The sequence below is a fragment of the Sturnira hondurensis genome, unplaced genomic scaffold (assembly GCF_014824575.4).
Source record: "Sturnira hondurensis isolate 20B ecotype Veracruz unplaced genomic scaffold, ASM1482457v3 Scaffold0014302, whole genome shotgun sequence".
NCBI classification, from domain to species: domain Eukaryota; kingdom Metazoa; phylum Chordata; class Mammalia; order Chiroptera; family Phyllostomidae; genus Sturnira; species Sturnira hondurensis.
The window spans coordinates 727,383-751,422 of NW_028086933.1; the positions used below are offsets into that span (position 1 = coordinate 727,383).

Below are 24,040 nucleotides of genomic sequence, written 5' to 3' on the forward strand. Positions count from 1 at the left end.
CTTTCATTTAGAATGGAAGGACAGATAAAGTGCTTCTCAGATAAGGTCAAGTTCAAGGAGTTCATCATTACCAAGCCCTTATTATATGAAATGCTAAAGGGACTTATATAAGAAAAAGAAGATGAAAAATATTAACAGTGAAAGGACAGCAAACACACAGCTATTAACAACCACACCTAAAACAAAAGCAAACCAAGAGGACAGCTAGATCAGGAGTGGAACCATAGAAATGAAGAACACATGGAGGGTTAGAAACAGGGGGGTGGGAGGGGGAGGAGGGGGGAGAAGGCACAGAAAATAGCATAGATGGTAGGTAGAAAATGGATGGGGGGGAGGGCGAAAATAGTGGGGGAAATATAGAATCCAAAGAACTTGAGACACGTGGTTATAAACTAAGGGGGGCAGAATGATGGGGGAGGGAGGGTGCGGGTGGAAGGGATTGAAGCGGGGGAATAGAACAACTGTAATGGTATAATCAATAAAATATATTTAAAAAATAAAAAATAAAAAAATAAACTAAAAAATAAAAAAAGAAAAAGAAAAAAAAAGAGTAGGTTTCCTCACTCAATTTTAAGCTGGAACAGACAGGCATGAAATATTCAACATAGTGAAAAGCAAGGACCTACAACCAAGACTACTTTAACCAGCAAGGTTTTCATTTAAAATTCAAGGAGGAATATAGAGCTTCTCAAACATGAAAAAATTGAAGGAGTTTGTTACCACCAAACTAGTATTACAAGAAGTGTTAAAGGATCTTCTTAAATAATAATAATAATAATAACAAAGAACATAGTTAAAATAATAAAATGGCAATAAATACATACCTGTAAATAATCACTCTAACAAAACTGTGTATATATAAACAGTTTAAATGCTCCAATGAAAACATATAGGGCAGCTGAATGGATAAGAAAACAAGACCCATATATATATATATATGCGTATACATATGGGCATATATATATGCATATACATATGGGTATGTGTGTATATATATGTGTACACACCCATATATATAATATATACAAGACCCATATACAAGTATATATATATACAAGATACACACACACACACACACTCTACAAGAGACCCACCTACAAATGAAAAATACACACAGTCTATAAGTAAAGGGATGAAAACAGATATTTCATGCAAATTGAAATGAAAAACAAAACTGGGATAGTAATACTTATATCTAACAAAGTAGAGCTAAAACAAGGCCATAGTAAGGACACTACCTAATGATAATGGGAACACTCCAACAAAGGGATATAACCTTTATAAACATTTTTGCATCCATCATATAAAGCAAATCTTGGATAAAATGGGAGAGATCAACAGCAATACAATCATAGTAGGGAACTTTAACACTCCATTGACATCAATGCAGAAAAATCAGCCAGCATCAGCAGCCTTAAATGATGTACCATATATAATGGATTTAATTGATGTCTTCAGAGCATTTCACTCCAAAACAGTAGAATATGCATTCTTTTCAAATGCACATGGAATATTTTCTAGGATAGACTACATGTTAGGACACAAAACAATTCTCAATAAATTTAAGAAGATTGATATCATATCAAGCATCTTCTCTGAACATAATGGTATGAAACTTAAAATGAATCACAGAAGTAAAAAACTGAAAAACACAAAGAAATGGAGGTTAAATGAGGGATAATAGGGGATAATGGGGGCATCAAGGAACATGTATAAAGGACACATGGACAAAGCCAAAGGGGGTGGGTTCAAGGGTGGGAGGTGGGAATAAGTGAGGTTGGGGGGGGGGCATGGTGGAGTGAAAATGGAGACAGATGCACTTGAACAACAATAAAAAATGAATGCTTAACAGTGAGATCAAAGAAGAAATCAAAATATACCTGGAAACAGATGAAAATGAGGACACAACAACCAAAATCTCTTGGATACAGTGAAAGCTGTTGTAAGAGGAAAATTCATAAGCATACTTTAAGAAACTAGAAAAATCTCAAATAAACAACCTAACTTTACACTTAAAGAAACTGGAGAAAGAAAAACTCAGAAAGCCCAAAGTGGGTAGAAGAAATAAAATTATGAACTCGAGAACAGAAATAAATGGAATAGAGTCTTTAAAAAACAATATAAAGGATCTATAAAACCAAGAGCTGATTTTTTGAAAGTTAAACAAGATTGAAAAACCTTTAGCTAGGTTCATCAAAAGAGAGAGAGAGAGAGAGAGAGAGAGAGACCCAAATAAATAACTCAGAAATGAAAGAGAAGTAACAACTGACACCCCCAAAATACAAAGAATTGTTATAAAATATTATAAACAACTATATGCCAACAAATTGTACAAAATGTAGCAATTCCTAGAAACATACAGTCTTGAAAAATTTAATCAGGAAGAATCACAAGATCTGCACAGGCAGATTGCAACAAGTGAAATTGGAACAGTAATCAAAAAACTTCCAAGAAATACATTTCCAGGACCATATGGCTTCACATGTGAATTTTTACCAAACATGCAAAGAAGAACTAAAGTTCAAGATGAGGAAAGACTCCCAAGCTCATTTTTTTGAAGCCTGCATTATTCTAATTCTAAAACTTGATAAAGATGCAAAAAAGAAAGCATTATAGGCTGATATTCTTGATGTACATGCTAAAATCCTCAACAAAACATTAAAAAACCAGATCCAGAAATACAATTAAAAAGGTCATACACCATGATCAAGTGGGATTGATTTGGGGGATGTAAGGTTGGTGCGGTGTCTACAAATCAATAAATGTGATACATCACATAAACAAAATGAAGAATAAAGACTTGTGCCATTAAGGGGCATCTATGAGATGATGGGCACTTAATTTGGAGGTTTGGATTCACAGGCAATAAAAACCCCAAGTCAAAGGTGAATAGTTAAGCACTTTATTAAGTAAGTACAAATAGAAAGCAAGAATCAAGAGCATACATCACCAGACAGAAAATCAACACCTGAACATAGATGCTGGGGAATCCCAGAGACAGCATTTGGGGTCTGATTGGGGAAAGTTCTGAGCAAAGTGTCCTTCCCTTGGGTAAGATTCCAAAGTCCCACTTTGGGAGCTTTGGTTAAATATGTTTTAGACAAAAGTGGCTATTAGAACCACTAATCTATTGATATTTTCTATCCCTACAGATTCACCCATAGATATTTTACATAAATCAAATCATATAAACTATGGGGCATTTTATATAAATGAAATCATACTGTTTTGTCTTTTGTGACTGAATTCTGTAACTTAGCATAAACTTTTCAAGATTCATACATATTGTAGCATATATTAGTACTCTGTCCTTTTTTACTGACAATATTTCATTATGGAGATATACTCTATTTCATTTGCTTATATTCATCAAGTAATGGACATTGGGGTTGTTTACATAATTTTTGGCTATCATAAATAACGCTGCTGTGAATATTTGTGTGAAAGTATTTATATGGACAAATATTTTAATTTCTCTTGAGTTAGTATTGAGGAGAGGAATTGCTGGGCCATATGGTAACTCTATTAGCTAACATTTTGAGGAACTGCCCCACTGTATTCCAAAGTGCATGCACCATTTTACACTTCTACTAAAAATGTGTGAAAGTTCTATTTTTTTCACATAGTTTCCAGTGGTTATTGTCTGTTTTGATCATAGCCATCTTAGTGAGTATGAAGTGGCATCTCATTATTATTTTATCTGCATTTTTCTGATGTCTACTGATGTTGAACATCTTTCATGTACTTGTTGGCCAACAAGTATCTGTGTATCTTCCTTGGAAGAATGACTATTCAGATTCTTTTTCGCTTTTTAATTGTATGATTTTTTTACTACTGACTTTTTATTCTTTATGAATTTCATTTTGTACTGTTTTCTTTTTTATTATTGTTTAGTTACAACTGTCCCACATATTCCCCCATTGCTCTCCCCTGCCCCACCCCCACAATCAATTCCCACCCCATTGTCCATGTTCATGAGTCCCCTATTCGTGTTTCTTGACTTGCCTCTTCCCCTTCTTTCCCCCATTATATAGCTCTTTAAATATTTTAAAGATTTTTATTTATTTATTTATCTTTAGAGGGGAAGGGAGGGAGAGAGGGAGAGAAATATCAATGTATGGTTGCCTCTCGCGCGTCCCCTGCTGGGAACTGGCCTGCAACCCGGGTACGTGCCCTGACTGGGAATCGAACTGCGATACTCTGGTTTGCAGGCCCATGCTCAATCCACTGAACTACACCAGCCAGGGCCTAGCTCTTTAAATATTTTAGATGCAAAGTCCTTGTCATATATATTATTTCCAAAAATTTTGCATCATTCTGTGTTGTTCTTTCACTTTCTTGATGGCATCCTTTAACACACAAAAGTTTTGATGAAGTCCAATGTATGTATTTTTCTTTTATTGTTTGTGTTTTTGTTTTCATACCTAAGAAACCACTGTCTAATCCAAGGTTGTAAATATTTACTCCTATGTTTTCTTTTAAGAGTTTTATAGTTTTAGCTCCTACAATAAGATGTGTAATCCATTTTGAGGTAATTTTTGCAAATGGTATAAGATAGGGGTCCAACTACCTTCTTTTGTATATAAATATCCAGTTTTCCTAGTAACATTTGTTGAAAAGATTATTCTTTCTTCATTGAGTTGTCTTGGTGCTCTTGTTGAAAATCAACTGGCTATCAATTTAAGGGTTTATTTTTGGAGTCTCAATTTTATCTGATTGATTTATATGTCTATCCATATGCCAATAACACTTTTGGTAGTTTTTTAGTAAATTCTGAAATTGGAAATTGGGCATCCTCCAAGTTTGTTCTTTGTAAAAATTGGTTTCAGTTATTCTGGGGTTATTTTCAGATTTTAACATGAATTTTAGGTTTATCTTGTCAATCTCAGTAAACAATACAGCTGGCATTTTGATAGAAATTACACTGAATTTGTAGTTGAATTTGGGGAAATGTTGCCATCATAACAATATTATGTCTTTCAGTCCATGACATGGAAAGTCATTTCACTTACTTAAGTCTTTTTGAGTTTCCTTTAGTGATGCCTCATAATTTTCAGTATAGAAGTCTTACACCAGATTTATTATATTCATTACTAAGTATTTTATTTTTTGATATTATTATAAATGTCATTGCTTCCTTAATTTTATTTTCAGATTATTCACTGCAAGTGTATAGATATATGATTAATTTTTGCACATCAACATTGTATCCTATAACCTTGTTAATCTTATTAGCTCTAATAGTATTTTTTTTGTGTGAATCCCTCAGGATTTTCTGCATTCCAGTTCTTGTTATTTCCAAATAGAGAGAGCTTTACTGCTTCTTTCCCAATCTGGATACTTTTATTTATTTTTCTTTGTAAATTATCTGACTAGAACTTTTAGTACAATATTGAATAAGAGTGAAAGAGTACATCTTTGTCTTATTTCTGATCATTGGAAGAAAGTATTTATTTAGTCTTTCATCATTAAGTATGATTTCAGCAGAGTTTTATAAAATAGATTCCCTTTGTCAGTTGAAGAATATTTTTGTCTTTTTTTTGACTGGAATTGAATATGCCTGAGTATGTATTCCTTATAAATCTAACAGTGAATAAAAATGGGAAAGTCCAATTCACATTGGGATGGTGGAGCTAGAGAATCTTGAGGAACATAGTAGAACAATTAGACCAAGGTCGATGTACTGTCATTTTTCTTGTGCATTATTTATTTATTTATTTACTTATTTAATATTTTTTATTATTGTTAATTTACAGTGGTCCCCCCTTTCCCCCACTGTTCACCCCTCCAGTCCTTCCTTCCCCATAGTCAATGCCCTCCCTCATTGTCCATGCCCATGAAAGAAGGGAAAGGGGCAAGAAAAGTAACATAAATAAAGGACTGAGGGACACACTTGTTCATTATGCTTTTAAAAGAAGTGATACTGAAGAGAACTAGGTTTCCCCAGCAAGATTCATTTTTCATACTCAGTGTAGAAATAGTCCTGTTATATTAACTGATCTTTAGAGATATGTTTTTCATGCCTTTGAATGTCCCATGGATTTGGATAATGATCAGGGTTTAGTGTAAAGTGTAGTCTTTCTAAATCATTTATGTGGTAATTATTTACCTTGGATGGAACTGGCCATTGCTATAAATTTATAAGACAGTGATATTTAACATCAAAGGTAGCCTTATGCTTCATTTGGACTACACAGGCCTTAGTGATATAGTTAGTCAGTCATAAAGTCATCTTGATGGCAATAAAGAAATTAAGAGATTCTTGTTGACTCTGTTAGGCAAATATGGAATGAATTTTTGAATGGTTTATTTCTGCATTAGAGGAAAACACCAACCTTCTGGGGTGTTTCTGCATTCCAGCATCTTGCATCTGTTGTATTTATGATAGAAACAGGGCAGAGAAAAAAAGAGTATTTAGTCATCTGCTGATTCCATTTGGTGCTAAACACATACTTTTCTCTCGAGTACAAGAATACTAATTTATTTTATGTACCAGGGTGGATTGTAGCAACTCCTACAGACACAAGAATTTAAATTGGCAAAATCTAAACAGTAAATACTCTGCACATGGATGTTCCATACTTAGTATATAATTCTTGAGTAAGGCCAAATCTATGTTAATTAGAGATTTGGGTTTTAAATACAATTTACCTAAAAATAGGCAGATACACACAGTTGACTTTTCAACTATAGCTATTATATTTTGAGTGCAGAAGCTTTCCATATGCATTCTGGTAAGCATGAACTATGACCCAAGTAAAACTCATAATGAGTCCTAAGGTACACAGGTAAACTTGTTCTAAGATCTGTCTCTGGAATGAGAGATAAAAAAGAACCAGAGGTTTTTTTTTAAAAATAGAACTTAGAGAACACCAATGTGTGTGTGTGTTTTTTAAAGATTTTATTTATTTATCTTTAGAGGGGAAGGGAAGGAGAGAGGGAGAGAAACATCAATGTATGGTTGCCTCTTGTGTGTCCCTTGCTGGGAACTGGCCTGCAACCCAGGCATGTGCCCTGACTGGGAATCAAACCGCAATCGTCTGGTTTGCAGGCCCATACTCAATCCACTGAGCTACACCAGCCAGGGCAAGAACCAGAGTTTTATGCTATCTAACTTTCTCACCTATGACTAGACACTTTTCTAGTATTTTACCCACATTTATGATATGTTTTTATGTGTGATTAGTAATATGTTTCAAATTATTAATTATAATTTTTTAATTTGGCTTCATGTACATTCTTTCATTAAGTATATTTTTATTAAGTACATTTCATGTGTCTTCATGGAATTTACACTATATTGGAGAAGGCAGAAAACAAACATGATAAATAAGTAAAATATAAAGTATGTTAGAGATAAATAGAAAGAAGAAAACAAAGCAGGGAAAGAGGATATGGTGTATTGGAAGTGGAATTGCTGGATGAACGCTTAGATAGGGTGACGGGAGGAGCCCTCACGGCAAAGTTTATTTTTGAGTAAAGACTCAAAAGAAGTGGGAGAGTGAGCTCATCATGAGTCTAGAAGAGTGTGCCAGCAAGAGTGTGCCAGTCCCTAAGGTAGGGACATGCCTTGCTCTTCAGAGAAATAGCAAGAGGGTCACGTGGCTGGATCACAGTGAGCAAAGACAATAGTAGGAATGAGGTCAGAGAGAGTTATTGTAGGATGGCTTGAGCAAAGTGGTGACATGATAACTTGCTGGAGGTGGTACGAAGGTAAATGAGGACAAAAGTGACAGGGTTTGCTGACAGACTAGATGGGAGATTTAAGAGAAAGAGGTTGACAGCAAGGTTTTTGGCCTGGAGAACTGGAAGAATTGGCATTTATGAACTGGTGAAGACCGTGGGAGTAGAGGGTGACAGGGCACTATCAGCAGTTTAGGGTTTGATATGTTATGTTTGATATGCCTATTAGAGAGTGAACGGAATTTCATGTCAGTTTTTTGGCTCCCTTTTACCTGGTACATTGTGAAATGTTCATCTGCCTTTCTATGAAGCATTTCTTTTTTTTTAAAAGATTTTATTTATTTATTTATCTTTAGAGGGGAAGGAGAGAAGGAGAGAAACATCAATGTATGGTTGCCTTTTGTGCGTCCCCTGCTGGGAGTTAGCCTGCAAGGAACCAGCCTGCAACCCAGGCATGTGCCCTGACTGGGAATCGAACCGCGATCGTCTGGTTTGCAGGCCCGTGCTCAATCCACTGAGCTACGCCACCCAGGGCTCTATGAAGCATTTCTTAACCTCCCATGCTTTACTTATAATTCCTTTAATAATTCTGATTTATTTACCAATTTTAGCTCATTTTGTTTATTTTAGCACATTATTACTTAAGAATTTCCAGAGAGCAGAGGGCATCAAATTGGGTGATTATTTTCTTTGTGTTTGTATTTTCTCAGAGCTTTTGGTTCAAATCCACTGTATAAATACTTGTTAATATTGCAGAATTCTCAAAACTAAATAAGATTATTAACCTAAGTTATCTCTCTTTTCTTCAATCAGATGGATCTGATTACTGATTAATGTACTAACTTAATTTTCTAGAAAGCACATTGAATATGGGACATCTTTATCTGCCTTCTGTTCAAGGTCTTGCTTTCTGCTGGGGAATATATTTAGAAATCAGATGTTTTCTAGAACAACCTTCTTATATAGCAATAAGCATTAAATGACACACTTGCATATAAGTACTAAAAATTGTAATCACCAGTTTTTTAGAAGAAGCCTAGGCCAGAACACTTTAAAGAATAGTTCATAGGCACTTCTAGTTAGCCTAAATGGGGACACAATTAGAGAAGATTTCTATTATACACTGAGTATATCTAATTTTTTGCCATTGTTTTTTTTCTTTTCAAAAATTCAAATTTTTATCTCATAAAAAAGTAAGTTATTTTATGGCAGTACCCCTCCATGTTTTAATTCATTTCCATCACTCTGTGGCAGCTCCTGTATAAGGCCCAGGGGATGAAAGAATTGAGACATTAGTTTGGTCCCAGTAGAAACTCATAATTCAGTGAGATACACAGATGTGTCCATGAATAACTGTAGTAAAGGACAATGGTTTAATATCTGCTATATTAGTGCTGTGCTAGCATGATTGGAGCACATGTATACGTCTGTGGGTAACAGAACATGAGAATCTGAGATGTTTTGAAGGATGAATAGACAGTTACCAGCATATGCGAGGGGAGGCTGGAACACAGCTTGTGCACGGGCTCTTGTACAACCTCATGTGATTCTGTGTGACAGGAGAAGAGGGTTCCTGTAAAAGGACTGGTAAGAAGTGAGGCTGGAGAGAAAAGCTGGCGTCAGACCATGCTGGTACATAATAAACAGTGTAAGCTTTGTTATGCGTTTGTTATTTGTTATTTGTTAAGCTTTGTTTGTTATTCAGTTTTCACCTGAAAATTTTAAATTGGGGAGTGACAGTCATATATGAATTTTAGAGAGACTCCTCTGATGGTAGAGGAAAATTGTATTAGTCAAGTTCAGTCTCTTGTTAAATATTTCTCCAATTTGCTCTCTCCTCCTGTATTCACAAATATTTCCTTAGTTTTATTCCTACTCATTTCTCCTCTAGACCAGTACTGGTGGTGAGGACAAGAACAACGTTATGTACTGGGGAAATACTGGGTTGGGCAAAACATCTGCTTAGGTTTTTTCCATAAAATAAAAAACACATTTTTCATTTTCACCGACAACATTATTGATTAGGAAATTTTGAGTATGTTGGCTAACTCCTGCTATTGGATTCCCAGTAGGTAGAGTCCAAGGGTGCTGCTAAACAGTTTCAAATGCACAAGACAGCCCCATGGCAGAGAATCACATGGGCAAAACGTCAGTAGTACCAAGAAACCTCACAGACCACTTTTGACATGTTTGATCCGTCACAGCTTCTTCTTCATACATTGCACAAATCTTTTTTTTTGAGTTTCAGTTGCATTTCTATCTTTCTTGAAATTAAGAGCATAATATGTGAAAATGTCACTTCTTCCATCTTGAATATTAAAATGGCTGTGCAAAAATTCACCAATTTTGAAAAGCACTTTTTAATGCATGCTGATATGACAGCTGTCAATACAGTCCAACAAAACTGTTTCAGATGAAGTTAAAGAAAACTAAGTGCTACTAGAGCCATCGTACAGAGGAAACAACAAACTTTTTAGCCAACCCAGTGTATAATGAATACAATACCAGATCTTACTTAATGGTGGGAATGAGAAAATGGAAGAGTCAGAATATTCCTCAGGAATTTCGTTGTCAGCTGAATATTGGGGCCTGAGAATGTTGGAGGAGAAACATATTTGGGGGTGTGTATAAGAAAGGCAGAGGGTTCAGTTTTGGACATGTTTGAGACCTGATGTGAATTATGCACCTGGAGCTCAGAAGAGAGTTAAATACTGGACAGTTTAAACTTAGTATTCAGCATCTTGTAAAAAGACAGGGGGAAACATTTTAATTGGTCAGTAGTTTTCTCTATAAAGAGAAATCAAGTAAGAAATACTGGAAAATGTTTCATGTTAAATGTTTCATTTAACATCATTAATGCTCTGTAAGTTAGGCATCACTATCCTCATTTTGTAGCTGAAGTAAGGTTAATTATTTTACTCAAAATCTCCTCCTATCAGTGTTTTTGTTTTGAGATTCTAACCTCAAAGCTCATGCCATTTCTATTATGAGTCAGATTTCCTGCCTTAGAGTTGCTCAGCATTTGTCTCTCTCCTCTTTGAATATTGTAGTCTCCTCAGGCCCAGGGACATTCATTATCTATCTTTCCAATCTCTTCCAAGGTCAGATACATATATGATGTGCATATAAAGCAAGGAGACTGCATTCATAAGTCTCACAGAAACCTCTGTGCTATTACTTTAGAGCTGAGGTCAGGGATACTTTTCCTCTCCCTCCCTCCCTTCTTTCTTTTTTCCTTTTCCCTCCCTCCCTCCCTCCCTCCCTCCCTCCCTCCCGTCCTCCCTCTCTTCCTCCCTTTCCTTCCTCCCTTCCTTCCTTCCCAATTTGCATCTGAATGTGTTTAGGTGGAAGAGACACTCTATAGTGTATGAGGGCCTCACCACTCCCTATTGACTTGCATCTGGCATTTTCATGCTTCCTGATTAGAACAAATATCTTAGTTTATAGCTTTAGTTCTAAGGCCGCACCTTATAGTAGGTGTTTCAAGCTTTCAGAATTAGACTAAAAAGCCAAGTATCCCACCACACCAAAAAAAAAAACCAAACCAAAAACAACCATTAAACTAGCATCACTCAGGTACCAAATATAGAATGTTTCCTTTATCAAAAAGGAATTGATACATCTGATAAGGGATTAATATCTAAGATTTATAAAGTAGTTATAAAACTCCACATCAAACAAACATATGACCCAATTAAAAAATGGGCAAAGGACCTGAATAGACACTTCTCTAAGAAGGACATACAGAGGGTCAATAGATATATGAAAATATGCTCAACATCACCAGTCAACAGAGAAATGTAAATAAAACTGCAATGAGATACCATCGCACACCTGTTAGAATGGCTATCATCAGTGAGTCAGCAAAAAACAAGTGCTGGCAAAGATGTGGAGAAAGGGGAACCTTTTTGCAGTGTTGGTGAAATGCATATTGGTACAACAACTGTGGAAAGCAGTATGGAAATACTTCCAAAAATTAAAAATGGATCTGTCTTTTGACCCAGTCAGTGATCCTGCTTCTGGGAATATATCTGAAAGAACCCAAAACACTAATTCAAAAGAATATAAGCATCCTTATGTTCATTGCAGTGTTATTTATAATCACCAAGATATGGAAGTGGCTCAAGTGTCCATCAATAGATGAGTGGGCAAAACAACTATGGGGCATTTAGACAATGGAATACTACTTGGCCATAAAAAAGAAGAAAATTTTACCCTACGTGACAATATGGATGGACCCAGAGAACATTATGCTACGTGAAATAAGGCAGTCGGAGAAAGACAAATACCATATGATTTCACTTGTATGTGGAATCTAATGAACAAACTGAACTAACAAGGAAAATTGAGGTAGACTCACAGAGAGCAGGATGACAGCTAAGGTGGGTGTAGGCATTAGGGAGTGGAGGGATTGAGCAAAAAAGGAAGAAGGACTCATGGACATAGACAACAGTGTGGTGATTGTTGGGAGCGGGGTATAAGGGGACTAAATGGTAATAGAAAAATACAATAAGGATTAAGTAAAATACAAAAAATAGGTTGAAATAGTCCAAATGATATTTGTAATTTCACTTTTTCTTCATTTAACTGACATATTTTTGAGTAATGACCTTACAGATTACACTTTGATTTTTAGTTTTATAGTTTTGACCTGAACTTTTCTTCTTAGTCTTGTTCTGAAACTGCAATCAAGGGTTGTGTTTCTAATCTCAGTTGTATTAGGTGTGACAATTTTTCATCAGAAACATAAGCCTGAAACTTGTATTTTGTTGTAGGGTTGTAGGGAAGTCCTTTGACACATTTCAGGAACAGATTGTGAAGCTATTGACAATAATAGAATAATGTTGTGTAGAAAGAATGTTGTGACAGGAGCCAACCCAAGATCCCTTTCATAGCTGAACCATTAAATGAGAAAGTGAATAGCAAGTGTTTGAGTGTAGGGCACGTGAGCTCTTCAGTAAATGCTGGTTTTCTTAAAAGCAATTAACTCCACCACTTTTTATTAATTTTGTATGCCCTTGGACAAATGTTCTTTTGATCTTTCAACAATTAGAGTTAATTTCACTTTTCATATTTTCTCATGCACTTGTTTGTGAAGGAATGACTGGAAATGTATTAAACAGGATGAACCACTACGTGAATTTAAGATATTATTATTTAGGAAGTTGAATCAACATCCCTGAGCTTGGCTTCCATTTGTGCTCAGTGATGCTATTTGCTTTCTGAGGTGCACCAGAAGGTTGGAGAGAGGGTGATCTGTTTCTAACAAGTGAATCACAGAAGCTTAACAAGGAATAAATTGTAATGATAATGATGTTTATTGATCTTTTCTTTACTAGGTGTTAAATCCAATTTAACACAGATAGGTGTTAATTAATCTATACTTTAAAGAAAAAGTTTTCTTATTTATGGATATTTGAATTTTGTTAGATTGAGTGATGAAGTATATAGATGGGAGATAGGAGAGAAGTGTGAAGTACAGCAACTGAATCTTGCTGAAATAGGTTATTATTTTCCTGTTTACTACTTTTACTTTAGTCAATGGTAGAGGACTTCAGATAGAATATATATTTTAGAAATAAATTCAAAGCAAATAATAGGCTGATGTAATACATATCGTATTTACTTCATGTGGGTAGAAAATGAATATAGTGTAATTCTAAAGTTTATATATACATTTCTTGATTGACGAAGGTCTACATTAGAATTAAGTAATAATATTTTCCTAGGAGTTTTCCTTAGAGTTATTAATGTTAACTTTGGTGGATTTCAGTTACCCAAGGTATATATTAATGGCTCAGAATTCATACTTTGGGGATATATTAATATTATTATAAGTTTTTCAGTTTTCCATTTGAATTTGAAGATTTCTTATATTTTCTCCTATATTGAATTTGTGCTATTAATATGAAATGGAAAATGGGAAATAAAGGGAGAAATCAGTAAAGTCCTTGCTGAGCTAATCCACTGGGAAGGGATAGAGCTACTTAATAATGCTTTGATTATAAACTTTTGTAGTTTTTTCCAATCTTCATTTTTTTCTCGAAACTTTTTTATCTCTACAGTCTCCTCTTGTTTCCCCATCTTACATCCCTCAGCTTAGTTAAGGCTAAGAATTCCACTTCCTAATTTATGTTGGAGAAAAATAATTCAATTAGCAGGCGTTTGCACTATATATATATTTTTTAAAAAACATGGAGCTGCCTGGTTACAAATGAAGGAGTTAGCAGGCAACATCTTGGCAGGAAGAAGACTGAGGAGAGAGGCCAACCAAGGACGGAGTCCAAATAGCAAAGTATCCACGGGCTTTTCTGTGGCACATCATCTTAGTTTTAAGAAAACAACATTGCTCTTTACCAGCTGCCTTCCTTTCCCTACCAGAGTGGTTTTGTCAGCTCTGGAAATCCTATTTAAACACCTGGAAGAGAAGCTCAATAATTTGCATGCTGTTCTCCTTTGTTGAGCAGAGTTTCTGCTGAACTGTCCCACGTGGGCAGGGATATGGCCTAGTAAGTTTTCTCTGATTCTCTGAAAGGACGGTTCATTCAAGGGTGCATGGAATCAATTTCTGTGAAAATCCTTTAGCTTTGCCCTTTCTGATGGCCAGGCTGAGGGAACTTTCTTTTCTCACTTTTATTTTACAAACATTTAGATGTTTTTATTTCCCTTTTAAAATAAAGCCCTCAAAGTGGATAGAAGGCACTTGCAAATGGACTGCTTACTGAAATTTTTTTCAGCCTTCCCTGAATATCATGGGGAATATGACACCAGGGCAGGTCCTTAGCTGACCTACCCCATTGTTCTTTACAAGGAGAAGTCACCAGCTGTGAATACTTGCTTGGATTTAATACCATCTTTGTTTGTTTATTTTGTGTAACCTTATTTATATTGAAGTATAAGATACATTTGGAAAATGCACAGCTTATACGTGTACAGTTTAATGTAACCAGCACCCAGAGGAAGCAACAGAAAATTGTGAGAATCCAGACTACCCCTTGTGTTCCTTTCTGGTCTCTAATCACTCCTGAAGAGTAACCACTATTGTGATTTTGGAAACCATAGATTAGTTTTGCTTGAGTCTGACCTTTATAAAGATGGAACAATAGATACTCTTTTGTGTGTTGTGTTTTTCATTCCTTATTTCCTGCTGTTGTGTAGCTTTATTTTGTTCATTCTGATTACTTTGAGTTGTTTGCAATTTGGTGTTATTATGAAGAGGGCTTCTATGAACACTTTCGCATGTATTTTTTAATGCACATAGGGACACATTTCCACCTATGTGGGTCCTCTCTCAGGATGGAAGAGCTCATGGGGTGTATACAAGTTCAGAGTCAGTAGATCCTATCAAACAGTTTTCTAAAGTGGTATTAATGGCTTCACTAACATTTAGTATAAAGATAGGTAATGTTTAATTTTACTCTTTAGCTTCCTGCGGCATTGTCAGGCACAACTCTGTCTAATCTCTCTAGATTACGTGTGTTTTCCACAAGTTTGGTTTCCTGGAGTAATCCTACCCAAGTTTCTTGCTTATGCTGAACTTAACTTTCTCTTACTTTTTATTCATACGTCTATTTGTTGTTGTTTTTTTAATGTTAAGCTTTTGGTCCTGACCAGTGTGTCTCTGTTGGTTGGGCATTATTCTGCAAACTGAGTGGTTGCTGGTCCAGTTCCCAGTCAGGGCACATGCCTGGGCTGTGGTTGTGTCCCTGGTTGAAGTGTGTGCGGGAGGCAACTGATCAATGTTTCCCTCTCATAAGGATGTTTCTCTTCCTCTCTTTCTTCCTTTCTTCCCCTCTTTCTAAAAATAAATATAAATAAAATCTTCAAAAATTTTTAAGCTTTTAATATTTCTGTATAATACTAGATAGTGGTATACAGCATAACTAAACCATAATGCCTGTTTTTAAGGGAATTATAATGAAATGAGGTTGATAGCAATATGGACAAATATAATTTTAATTTATTTTACTCAAATCCAAAAAACTACTTTCTCAATCTTCTCTTTCTAGACTTTAGTAAAGAAGTCCATTGACAATTTGTCAAATTCACTCCTGATTTTTAATCATGTGTCCTCTGATATAAATTTCCCCCTTTCAAGGTGAACAGACACCATATTTTTAACTCCCTAATATAGAAGTTGTCCTGTTTTTCCAAATTGCTTTGAAAATATAATTTTGTTTTCTTAAAGTGTGGTGACTATGATTATCCACAGAAATCCAGGTCTTAAAGTCTAGGGCTCACATATGCTTTTTGCTTGCTTATTTGGTTTTTTGAGAATTTAGTATTTTTCATATTTTTCTTGGTGATTTACAATAGAAATTTGGCCTTTTAGGCTAGCACTTAAAATGATTAGGTTTACATCCCCCAGAAACAATTTACACTGATTCCCTAGTTCTTCTCCTTATAGTGACATTTACCCTGGATGAAGGCCCTGTAGCTTTACACACATGGATTGGCCCCATAACTATGGGTTGGTGGATCACAGATCTCACTGCGAGCCCAGACTCTCTGAATTCTAAACCCATGTATAGCGTATTTTCATTTGAATATTATGCTGGCGTTTACATTTGGCAGATGACAAAATGTAGTTCCCCTTTCTCTTCCGAACACATTATTCATTTGGCATTCCCCATGTTGGTGAACGCATCACTATGTACACAATCACTTGAACAATTTTCTAGATGCTTCTAAATATCCTCCTCTGAGGGTATTTACTGTAATAAATCTAACTCTTAGTTTTACTATATTTACATCTGAAATTCTCCTGGATTTATTGTACTGCAGTCTGGGAATAGTGTTCAGCATTCAGGTACCCATTATCTATTGTGTGGATTATTCCCTAGTCTCCCTGACTGTTATTTTATTCTCTTTAATCTATCAAAAGGTCATCAATGAGGTTGTCTTTGCAAATACACATCAAAGCTTATTGCTCTCACAGTTCTTTATTAGGGCACATGAGGTATCTCTTGCTTACCTTTCTAGCTGGATCATTACCATTACTACTTAGGTCCCCTGTACAGGTATCCCTTGTTTTATTGTGAGTCACTTTTGTGCCTCACAGATAATGCATTCTTCTCATATTGAAGGTTTGTAACAAATCTGCTTTGAGCGAGTCTATCAGTGCCATTTTCCAAAAGCATTGGCTCACTTTGTATCTCTGTCACTTCTGATAATGCTCATGATATCTCAAACTTTTTCCCCATTACCATGTTTCTTATTGTGATCTCTGGTCAGTGATCTTTTATGTTACTATTGTATTATTTGGGAGCACCACAAGTAACACCCATACATGTTGACAAACCTAATAAATGGTGTATGTGTTCTAACTGCTCCACCAATGGGCTATGTCCAGTCTTGCTCCCTCTCCTTGGGCCTCTCTATTCCCTGAGACACAACAACATTGACATTGGGTCAGTTAATGACTCTACGGTGGCCTCTAAGTGTTTGAATGACAGAAAGAGTCACACATCTCTCGCTTTAAATCAAAAGCTAGAAATGATTAAATTTAGCAAGGAAGGCATGTCAAAAGCTGAGATTACCCCAAAAGCTAGGCCTCTCACACCAAATGGCTAAGTTGTGAATGTGAAGGAAAAGTTCCTGAAGAAGATTCAAAGTGCTACTCCATTGAACATATGAATGAGAAAGTGAAACAGCTGATATGAATCAGACCAGCCACATTCCCTAGACCAAAGTCTAATCCAGAGCAAGGCCCTAACTCTTCTTAATTCTGTAAAGGCTGAGAGAGGTAAAGAAACTGCAGAAAAGAAGTATGAAGCTGGTAGAAGCTGGCTCATGTGCTTTAAGGAAAGAAGCCAACTCCGTAACACAGAAGTGCAAGATGAAGCAGCATGTACTAATATAGAAACTGCAGCAAGTTATCCAGAAAATGTAGGCAAGGTAATGAAGGTGGCTACACTGACAACAAATTATCAATATAGACAAAACAGCCTTATGATTTTCATTGCTAGAGAAGAGAAGGCAATGCCTGGCTTCAGATTTTCAAAGGACAGGCTGACTCTCTTGTCTGGGGCTAATGCAGCTGGTGATTTTAAGTTGAAGCAAGTGATCATTTATCATTTCAAAATCTTAGGACTCTTAAGAATTATGCTAAATCTGCTGTGCTTCTGCTGTATAAATAGAAAACAAATCCTCAATGACAGCATGTGCTTACAATATGGTTTCCTGAATATTTTATGCTTACTGTTGAGATCTAGTGACTAGAAAAAAAGATTCAAAATATTACTGCTTATTCATAACACACCTGCTACCCAAAACTCTGATGAAGGTGTACAAGATTTAATCTTTTCATACCTGATAATGCAAAATTCATCCTATAGTCCATGGATTGAGGAGTAATTTTAACTTTTAAAACTTATTATCTAAACAAAAACGTTTTGGAAGGCTATAACTGACATAGATAGTAATTCCTGTGATGGATCTGAGCAAAGTAAACTGAAAACCTTCTGGAAAGGATTCATCACTCTAGATGCCATTAAGAATATTTGTGATTCAGGGCCCTGGCTGGCGTAGCTCAGTGGATTGAGCGCGGGCCTGCGAACCAGAGGATCGCGGTTCGATTCCCAGTCAGGGCACATGCCTGGGTTGCAGGCAGGTTCCTTGCAGGCTAACTACCAGCAGGGAACGCACAAAAGGCAACCATACATTGATGTTTCTCTCCCTCTCTCCTTCCCCTCTAAAGATAAATAAATAAATAAAATCTTTAAAAAAAAGAATATTTGTGATTCATGGGCAGTGGTTAAACCTTCATGGATAACTTCAAGGGGTTCAAGACTTCACTGGAGGAAGTAACTGCGGATGTGGCAGGAATAGTAAGAAAACCAGAACTAAAAGTGGAACCTGAAGATATTACTGAATTGCTACTGTCTCATGATAAAACTTTAAGGGCTAACAAGTTAGTTACTTCTTATGGATGAGCAAAGAAAATAATTTCTTGAGATGGAATATACACCTGGTGAAAAGGCTGTGAAGATTGTTGAAATGACAACAGAGGATTTAGAATGCTACATAACTTAGTCGTAGTCATCAACATCAAGGCAAATCCCTCCACCAGCAAAAAGATTATCACTTGCCAAAGGCTCAGATGGTGGTTAGTATTTTTTTAGCAGTAAAGTGTTTTAATTAAGGTATATACATTTTTTATTAGATATAATGCCATTGCATACTTAATAAACTATAATACTGTAACCATAACTTTTATGTGCTCCAGGAAACCAGAAAATTCTTGTGACTCTATTTATTGTGATATGCATTTTATTGAGTTGGTCTGGAGCCGAACTGCCGTATCTTCAGGGTACGCCTGTGCTTGCTGCTGTGCCTGCCCCCTGCTTGGCCGGCGTGCTCCCTGCTCTCATGCCTCGGGTCTTTACACATGCTGTTTTCTTTGCCTTTTTTGTTCTGCTTTATTTACAGGGAAAACTCCTACTTACAGTTTAAAATTCACGTCTTCCAAAAAATTTGCTTTCATCTCCTCAAGCGGAGGGACGTTCCTCTATGCTATGAATTACTCTATTTTAACTCCCATATGAATGTTCGTTTCCCCTCCTGATTTATAAGCTCTTTATCTTTGCATTCCTAATACATAGCAAACCGTCTATTGTACAAACAGTAGGAGCCAAACAATATTTTTGAATACGTTGTCAAATTAATTAACGGATAGCTTAGAGCCCTCCATTTATATGTTTTTGATCTTTAAAATCCTTAAATACATTTTGTTCTCTTGCCAGAGTTAACACTCATATGTTATTTTTCTACCCACTTGCACAGACTCGTAAGGTCTTCTTCTTCTTCTTTTTTTAATCCCATCTGTGTATGTCTTCATCAGCTAGAAGCATTTAATGTCTCCTTAACTTGGAAATCTCATGTGAGCTTTTACTTCTGGAGCGTTTAAAAAAGACATTAAATAAGTGTCGGTCCCTGAGGAGCTGAATTCTTTATACTTCTCCAACCAAAGAAAGCCCCAATCAACCCTGTCATTTAATTTTTACTTTGATTTGGTTTAAAATTTTAAGGTAAATAGACAACATAGGAATCTTTGAGCCCATGGTGTCATCAGTTAAAATAAACACCATCACAGCCTTCCATTTAGAAGGCTGGCATTCATTAATTCTCCTTTTGTTTATGTACCTATTTATTTCATACAGTTTATCCTTTGGGATATCCTTTAGGAGAAATGATCTTGCCTTCTTTATTCCCTTTCCTAAATACTCTGTAACCTGCATTTCTTTTCCCCACCAGCTGCCACAATACATCATTTTTGTTGCCTTCACTAAAACTGCCGTGTGTCATAGGCTTGATCAGGTTACAATTTGGCATCAATGCTCATTAAACTTTCTGTAATTGCCTTGGGTAGAGATAATGAAGCTTAGGCTCAAAAATACATTTGATTTTTTTAAATTCTAAAGTCCCTATGCCTACACTATTAAAGTCACCATAATTTACCATGATATACATAGTCACCATCATAGTAAAAGAAAGAACATTTTTAACATTAGCCTTCTTAATAATGTATGTTCACAGACTTCCTTCTTTCAGACACTACCTAAATATTGACCCTGCCATTTTAGATAAAAGAAGTATATGTCATGTGTATGTCACTTCAGGGGGAATTATGTAATAAGTTTTGAAATACTGATGCAGATAATTTTCTTTAGCTTTTTCTGAATATTTATACTTTTTATTGTTTTCCTCTGAGGAGTTGTGCATCTTTTCTTTTTTTTTTAAATAATTTTTTAATTTAATTCTTGTTCAAGTACAGCTTTCTGTCTTATATTCCCAACCCTGCCCACCCCCCGCCCCGTGCTCCCCGCCTCCCTCCCATTTCCGCCCCCACCCTTAGTTATTGTCCATGTGTCCTTTATACTTGTTCATGTGAGTCCATCCCCTTTTCCCCTATGATTCTCTTTTCAAAAACAATAATTTATTTATCTTTTCCAAACATTCAATTACTTATCCTCTGAGTTACACTGAGGTAAATATAGGTAGTACTATAAAATTATGGAGAATATGAAATTCACTAAGACCACAGCAGGACAAAGACAGTACACCAAGTGTGATAAATTTAAGGAATAAAATAGTTCTGTACTCTTTTTATAAGTCTCTACCCTTTTCCAAGTACATTCATTTCCCGATGTGCTACTTACTCAATTTTGGGGGGGGAAATATCATTATTCTCATTTTTATAGATGGAAAAACAGAAATGTAGAAGACTTATCCAGCTCATAGTGCTAATGACAAAAATGAAACTAGAACCCAGACCAGAAATATAAGGTGGAAATCATAGCAAATCAAAAAAGGCATGAAGTTTCTATTCTTGGGTAATTAGTGAGTGTGAACAACGGGTTGACAGCTACTTCTGACTCCCCTCCCTCTGTCTTGTAAATAAGCTGATATCCCCCAAAGCCTCCATAAAGTAGTTGACAGCCTTTATTTTTCAGAAAACAAGGAACTAAAAATACAGTAGCGCAGCCATTTATTAACCTCAGACAACATTATCCTTGGTAGCAGAGTCTTGGGAAAAACATGATTTGAAAGATGTACATTTAGATCTCTGTGCTTTTACCAGCCTCCAAATCTTCTTATACTAAATACCTATTTAGTTAAAATGGAGCTTAGTAATTCCAGCCTTCCAACTTCAAAAGTTGTGATGATCAATAAGAAACTCTGTCTAGAAGCACTGCATAAACTATGTCGTTGTACAACTACAAGTCCTTGTCTTTGTATTGAAAATGAGGGAAACGCTTCCTGTGCAGGAAGGAGTGTAGCGTAGCTACTGGGATCATGCCTTAGCAGTCACACTGACTTAGGTTACATTATGAGAAATGTCACCATTTGGCTCTGTCACTTGGCTTAGGAACTTAGACTCTCTAAACCTCAATTTTTTCATCTTTAAAATGGGGAATAATATTTATCATGAGTTTTTAATAAGAATTACATGAGACAGTATATATGTGGAGTATATAAGCTATTGTTCGGGTCCCTTGACTTACTTTTAATTATAATAAACACTTTATTTATGTTAATGTTTTAGATTTCCAGAAAAGTTACCAATATAATAAAAGGGAGTTCCTGCCTACTCTTCCCTTGGTTTCCTTTATTGTTAATATCTTTGATTTGTCGCAATGAACAAACAATGATGAATTACTGTTAATTAAGCTCAGGCTATTTGAACTTCAGCATTTTATCCATGAATAACTGATTTCTTTTTCAGGATACAGTTCGGGGTTCCACATTGCATTTGATTGTCATGTCTCCCCAATATCCTCTGTTCTGTCAGAGTTTAAAAGTGTTTCCTTGTTTTTCGTGACTTTAGTAGTCTTGAGGAATACTGCCTAGGGTCTCATGTAGGATGTACTCCCAACTGATTTTGTTTATTGTTTTTCTTATGACTGGCACTGTGGACTTTTAGAGAGAATAAGAGAGAGATGAAGTCCTCTTCTTGCCACAGTGTACCAAAGGGTACATGATATCCCTGAGACACCACTAATGATGCTAACCTTCATCACTTAGTTAAGGTAGTGCTTGTTAGAGGCTTTTACTGTACCCTGAGTTAGTTTTGACTAGCTATCAGTTGTATAGGACTTCTCTTCCCTCGCTTCCCAACTGTTCAGAATGCTTTTGATTTATAGTTACTGCAAATGTCATCCCAGTGAAAACATCTTCTGTGACCACCAAATCAAAACAGCTTTCTCCTCTCACATCAGTTCCCATGACACTTTACTTTTGTGGGGGATTTTTTTTCATAGCATTTATTACTACCTGAAATTGTCTAGTACCTTTGTTTACCTAGTTTATTGTGTCACTAGGCCTCCTCCCCATCAAAGAACATAAGCTTCAGGAGAACAAGGCCCTGTAGGACTGTTTACAGCTGTACACTTGTTATCCACACAAGGGCTAGCACACACTAAGTGCCCGATAACTACTTGTTGAAAAAGTGTCAGAGAAAGAAAGATGGAGGATTAAGTTGTTAGTAAGTGAAAGAGTGGAAAATAGTAGAATGGTGGGAGGTTCGATTTAGTATCTGAACTGAATTGGTTTAGTTTTAATGAGAAGGTTAAATGCCATCATCAGCATCAATGGAAATAGGTAATCAGTATTCTTATAATTCAGATTCTCCTTTAATACACTTAACGACATGAATGCCAGAGTATTTTTCTGTCTTGTAAGGGTATGAGTGAAAAATGTAATATCTACTCTGTATTATACATCTGTACCATTGTGACCTTTATTTGCTAATTGGCTCAGCTTTCCTACTATAGGACTTTTAACAGAATCTGAAGTAGTATAAAAATGATTGATGGCCTTGATTTTAACTTATGGGTGACTTGTTATTGTCTATTATCTTTTCATTTATATTGACAGAAAAATCTTTTCATTTATATTTATATCTTTTCATTTATATTGATTTGTATAAATCATCCATAGCTCTTTATGAAGCAAGTCTCTTTTTATTTTCATCCTCAGGACTTAAAATCTCCAAATCAGAGGGATGAAATTGCAGGGGCCCGGGCCTCATTGAAGGAGAACTCCCCACTTTTGCATTCAATTTGTTCAGCTTGTTTGGAACATTCGGATGTTGCTTCCCTCAAAGCCAGCAAGGACACAGTCTGTGAAGAAATTCAGAATGCCCTCAGTGTAATTTCAAATGCTTCCCAAGGCATCCAGAACGGGCCGGCCCCAGTGGAATCTCAGGCGGCAACCCTGGGAAGTGCCCTTGATGAGCTCGAGGTAAGTCAAAAGAAAGATAAGATGTGATTTGATATCTCAGTATGAAAGTAAACAGAAGTGGGACTTCGGATCCATGTGCTGGAGTTTAGAGCATGGGTAGATAAAGATCCAGTCATCCAACTAGACTTTGTCATTGTATCGTATCTTCCAATGAATTGATTAGCAGGAAGACCTCTGATTCCTTTACATCTCTGCCAAGGAAGTCGACAAACTTAAATGAGGGATTGTTCATGAGATTGCAATGGTGACTTTATTTTATGTAAATCAATTTATGAAATGTAGAATTTTTTCATTTCACAAATGCTTATTATCGTCACTGTTCTTTGTGCTTGGGATATACTAGATTACTACCCCCACGGAGCTTACATTCCAACAGGGGAATATAGGCAAAAACCAAAAATCCCCAATAAACATTATAGATAAGTAAACTGTATAGAATGTTACACTGAGAGAGTGAGATATTATCAAAGGCTCGAGGAAAGTTAGAGGATCAGCCCAGGAGATCTAGAACAAGGGCTCGAAGGCATGTCCCGGTGTTCAGGTGACAGCAACGCAGCTGCGTGATGGGTGGGGAGCGAGAGGGGATGAGTACTAGAAGCCGAGGTCAGAGACC

At 36.1% G+C, this 24,040-nt stretch overlaps 1 protein-coding gene across 1 annotated transcript in view; it reads left to right on the plus strand.

Annotated features, from left to right (window-relative positions):
- Positions 1–24,040, plus strand: part of CTNNA3 (catenin alpha 3) — a 1,522,505-nt gene that overhangs the window by 344,885 nt on the left and 1,153,580 nt on the right. The window contains exon 6 of the mRNA XM_037062679.1: positions 23,164–23,427. Within this exon, the coding sequence (XP_036918574.1) occupies positions 23,164–23,427 (264 nt within the window). The remainder of the gene's footprint in view (positions 1–23,163; positions 23,428–24,040) is intronic.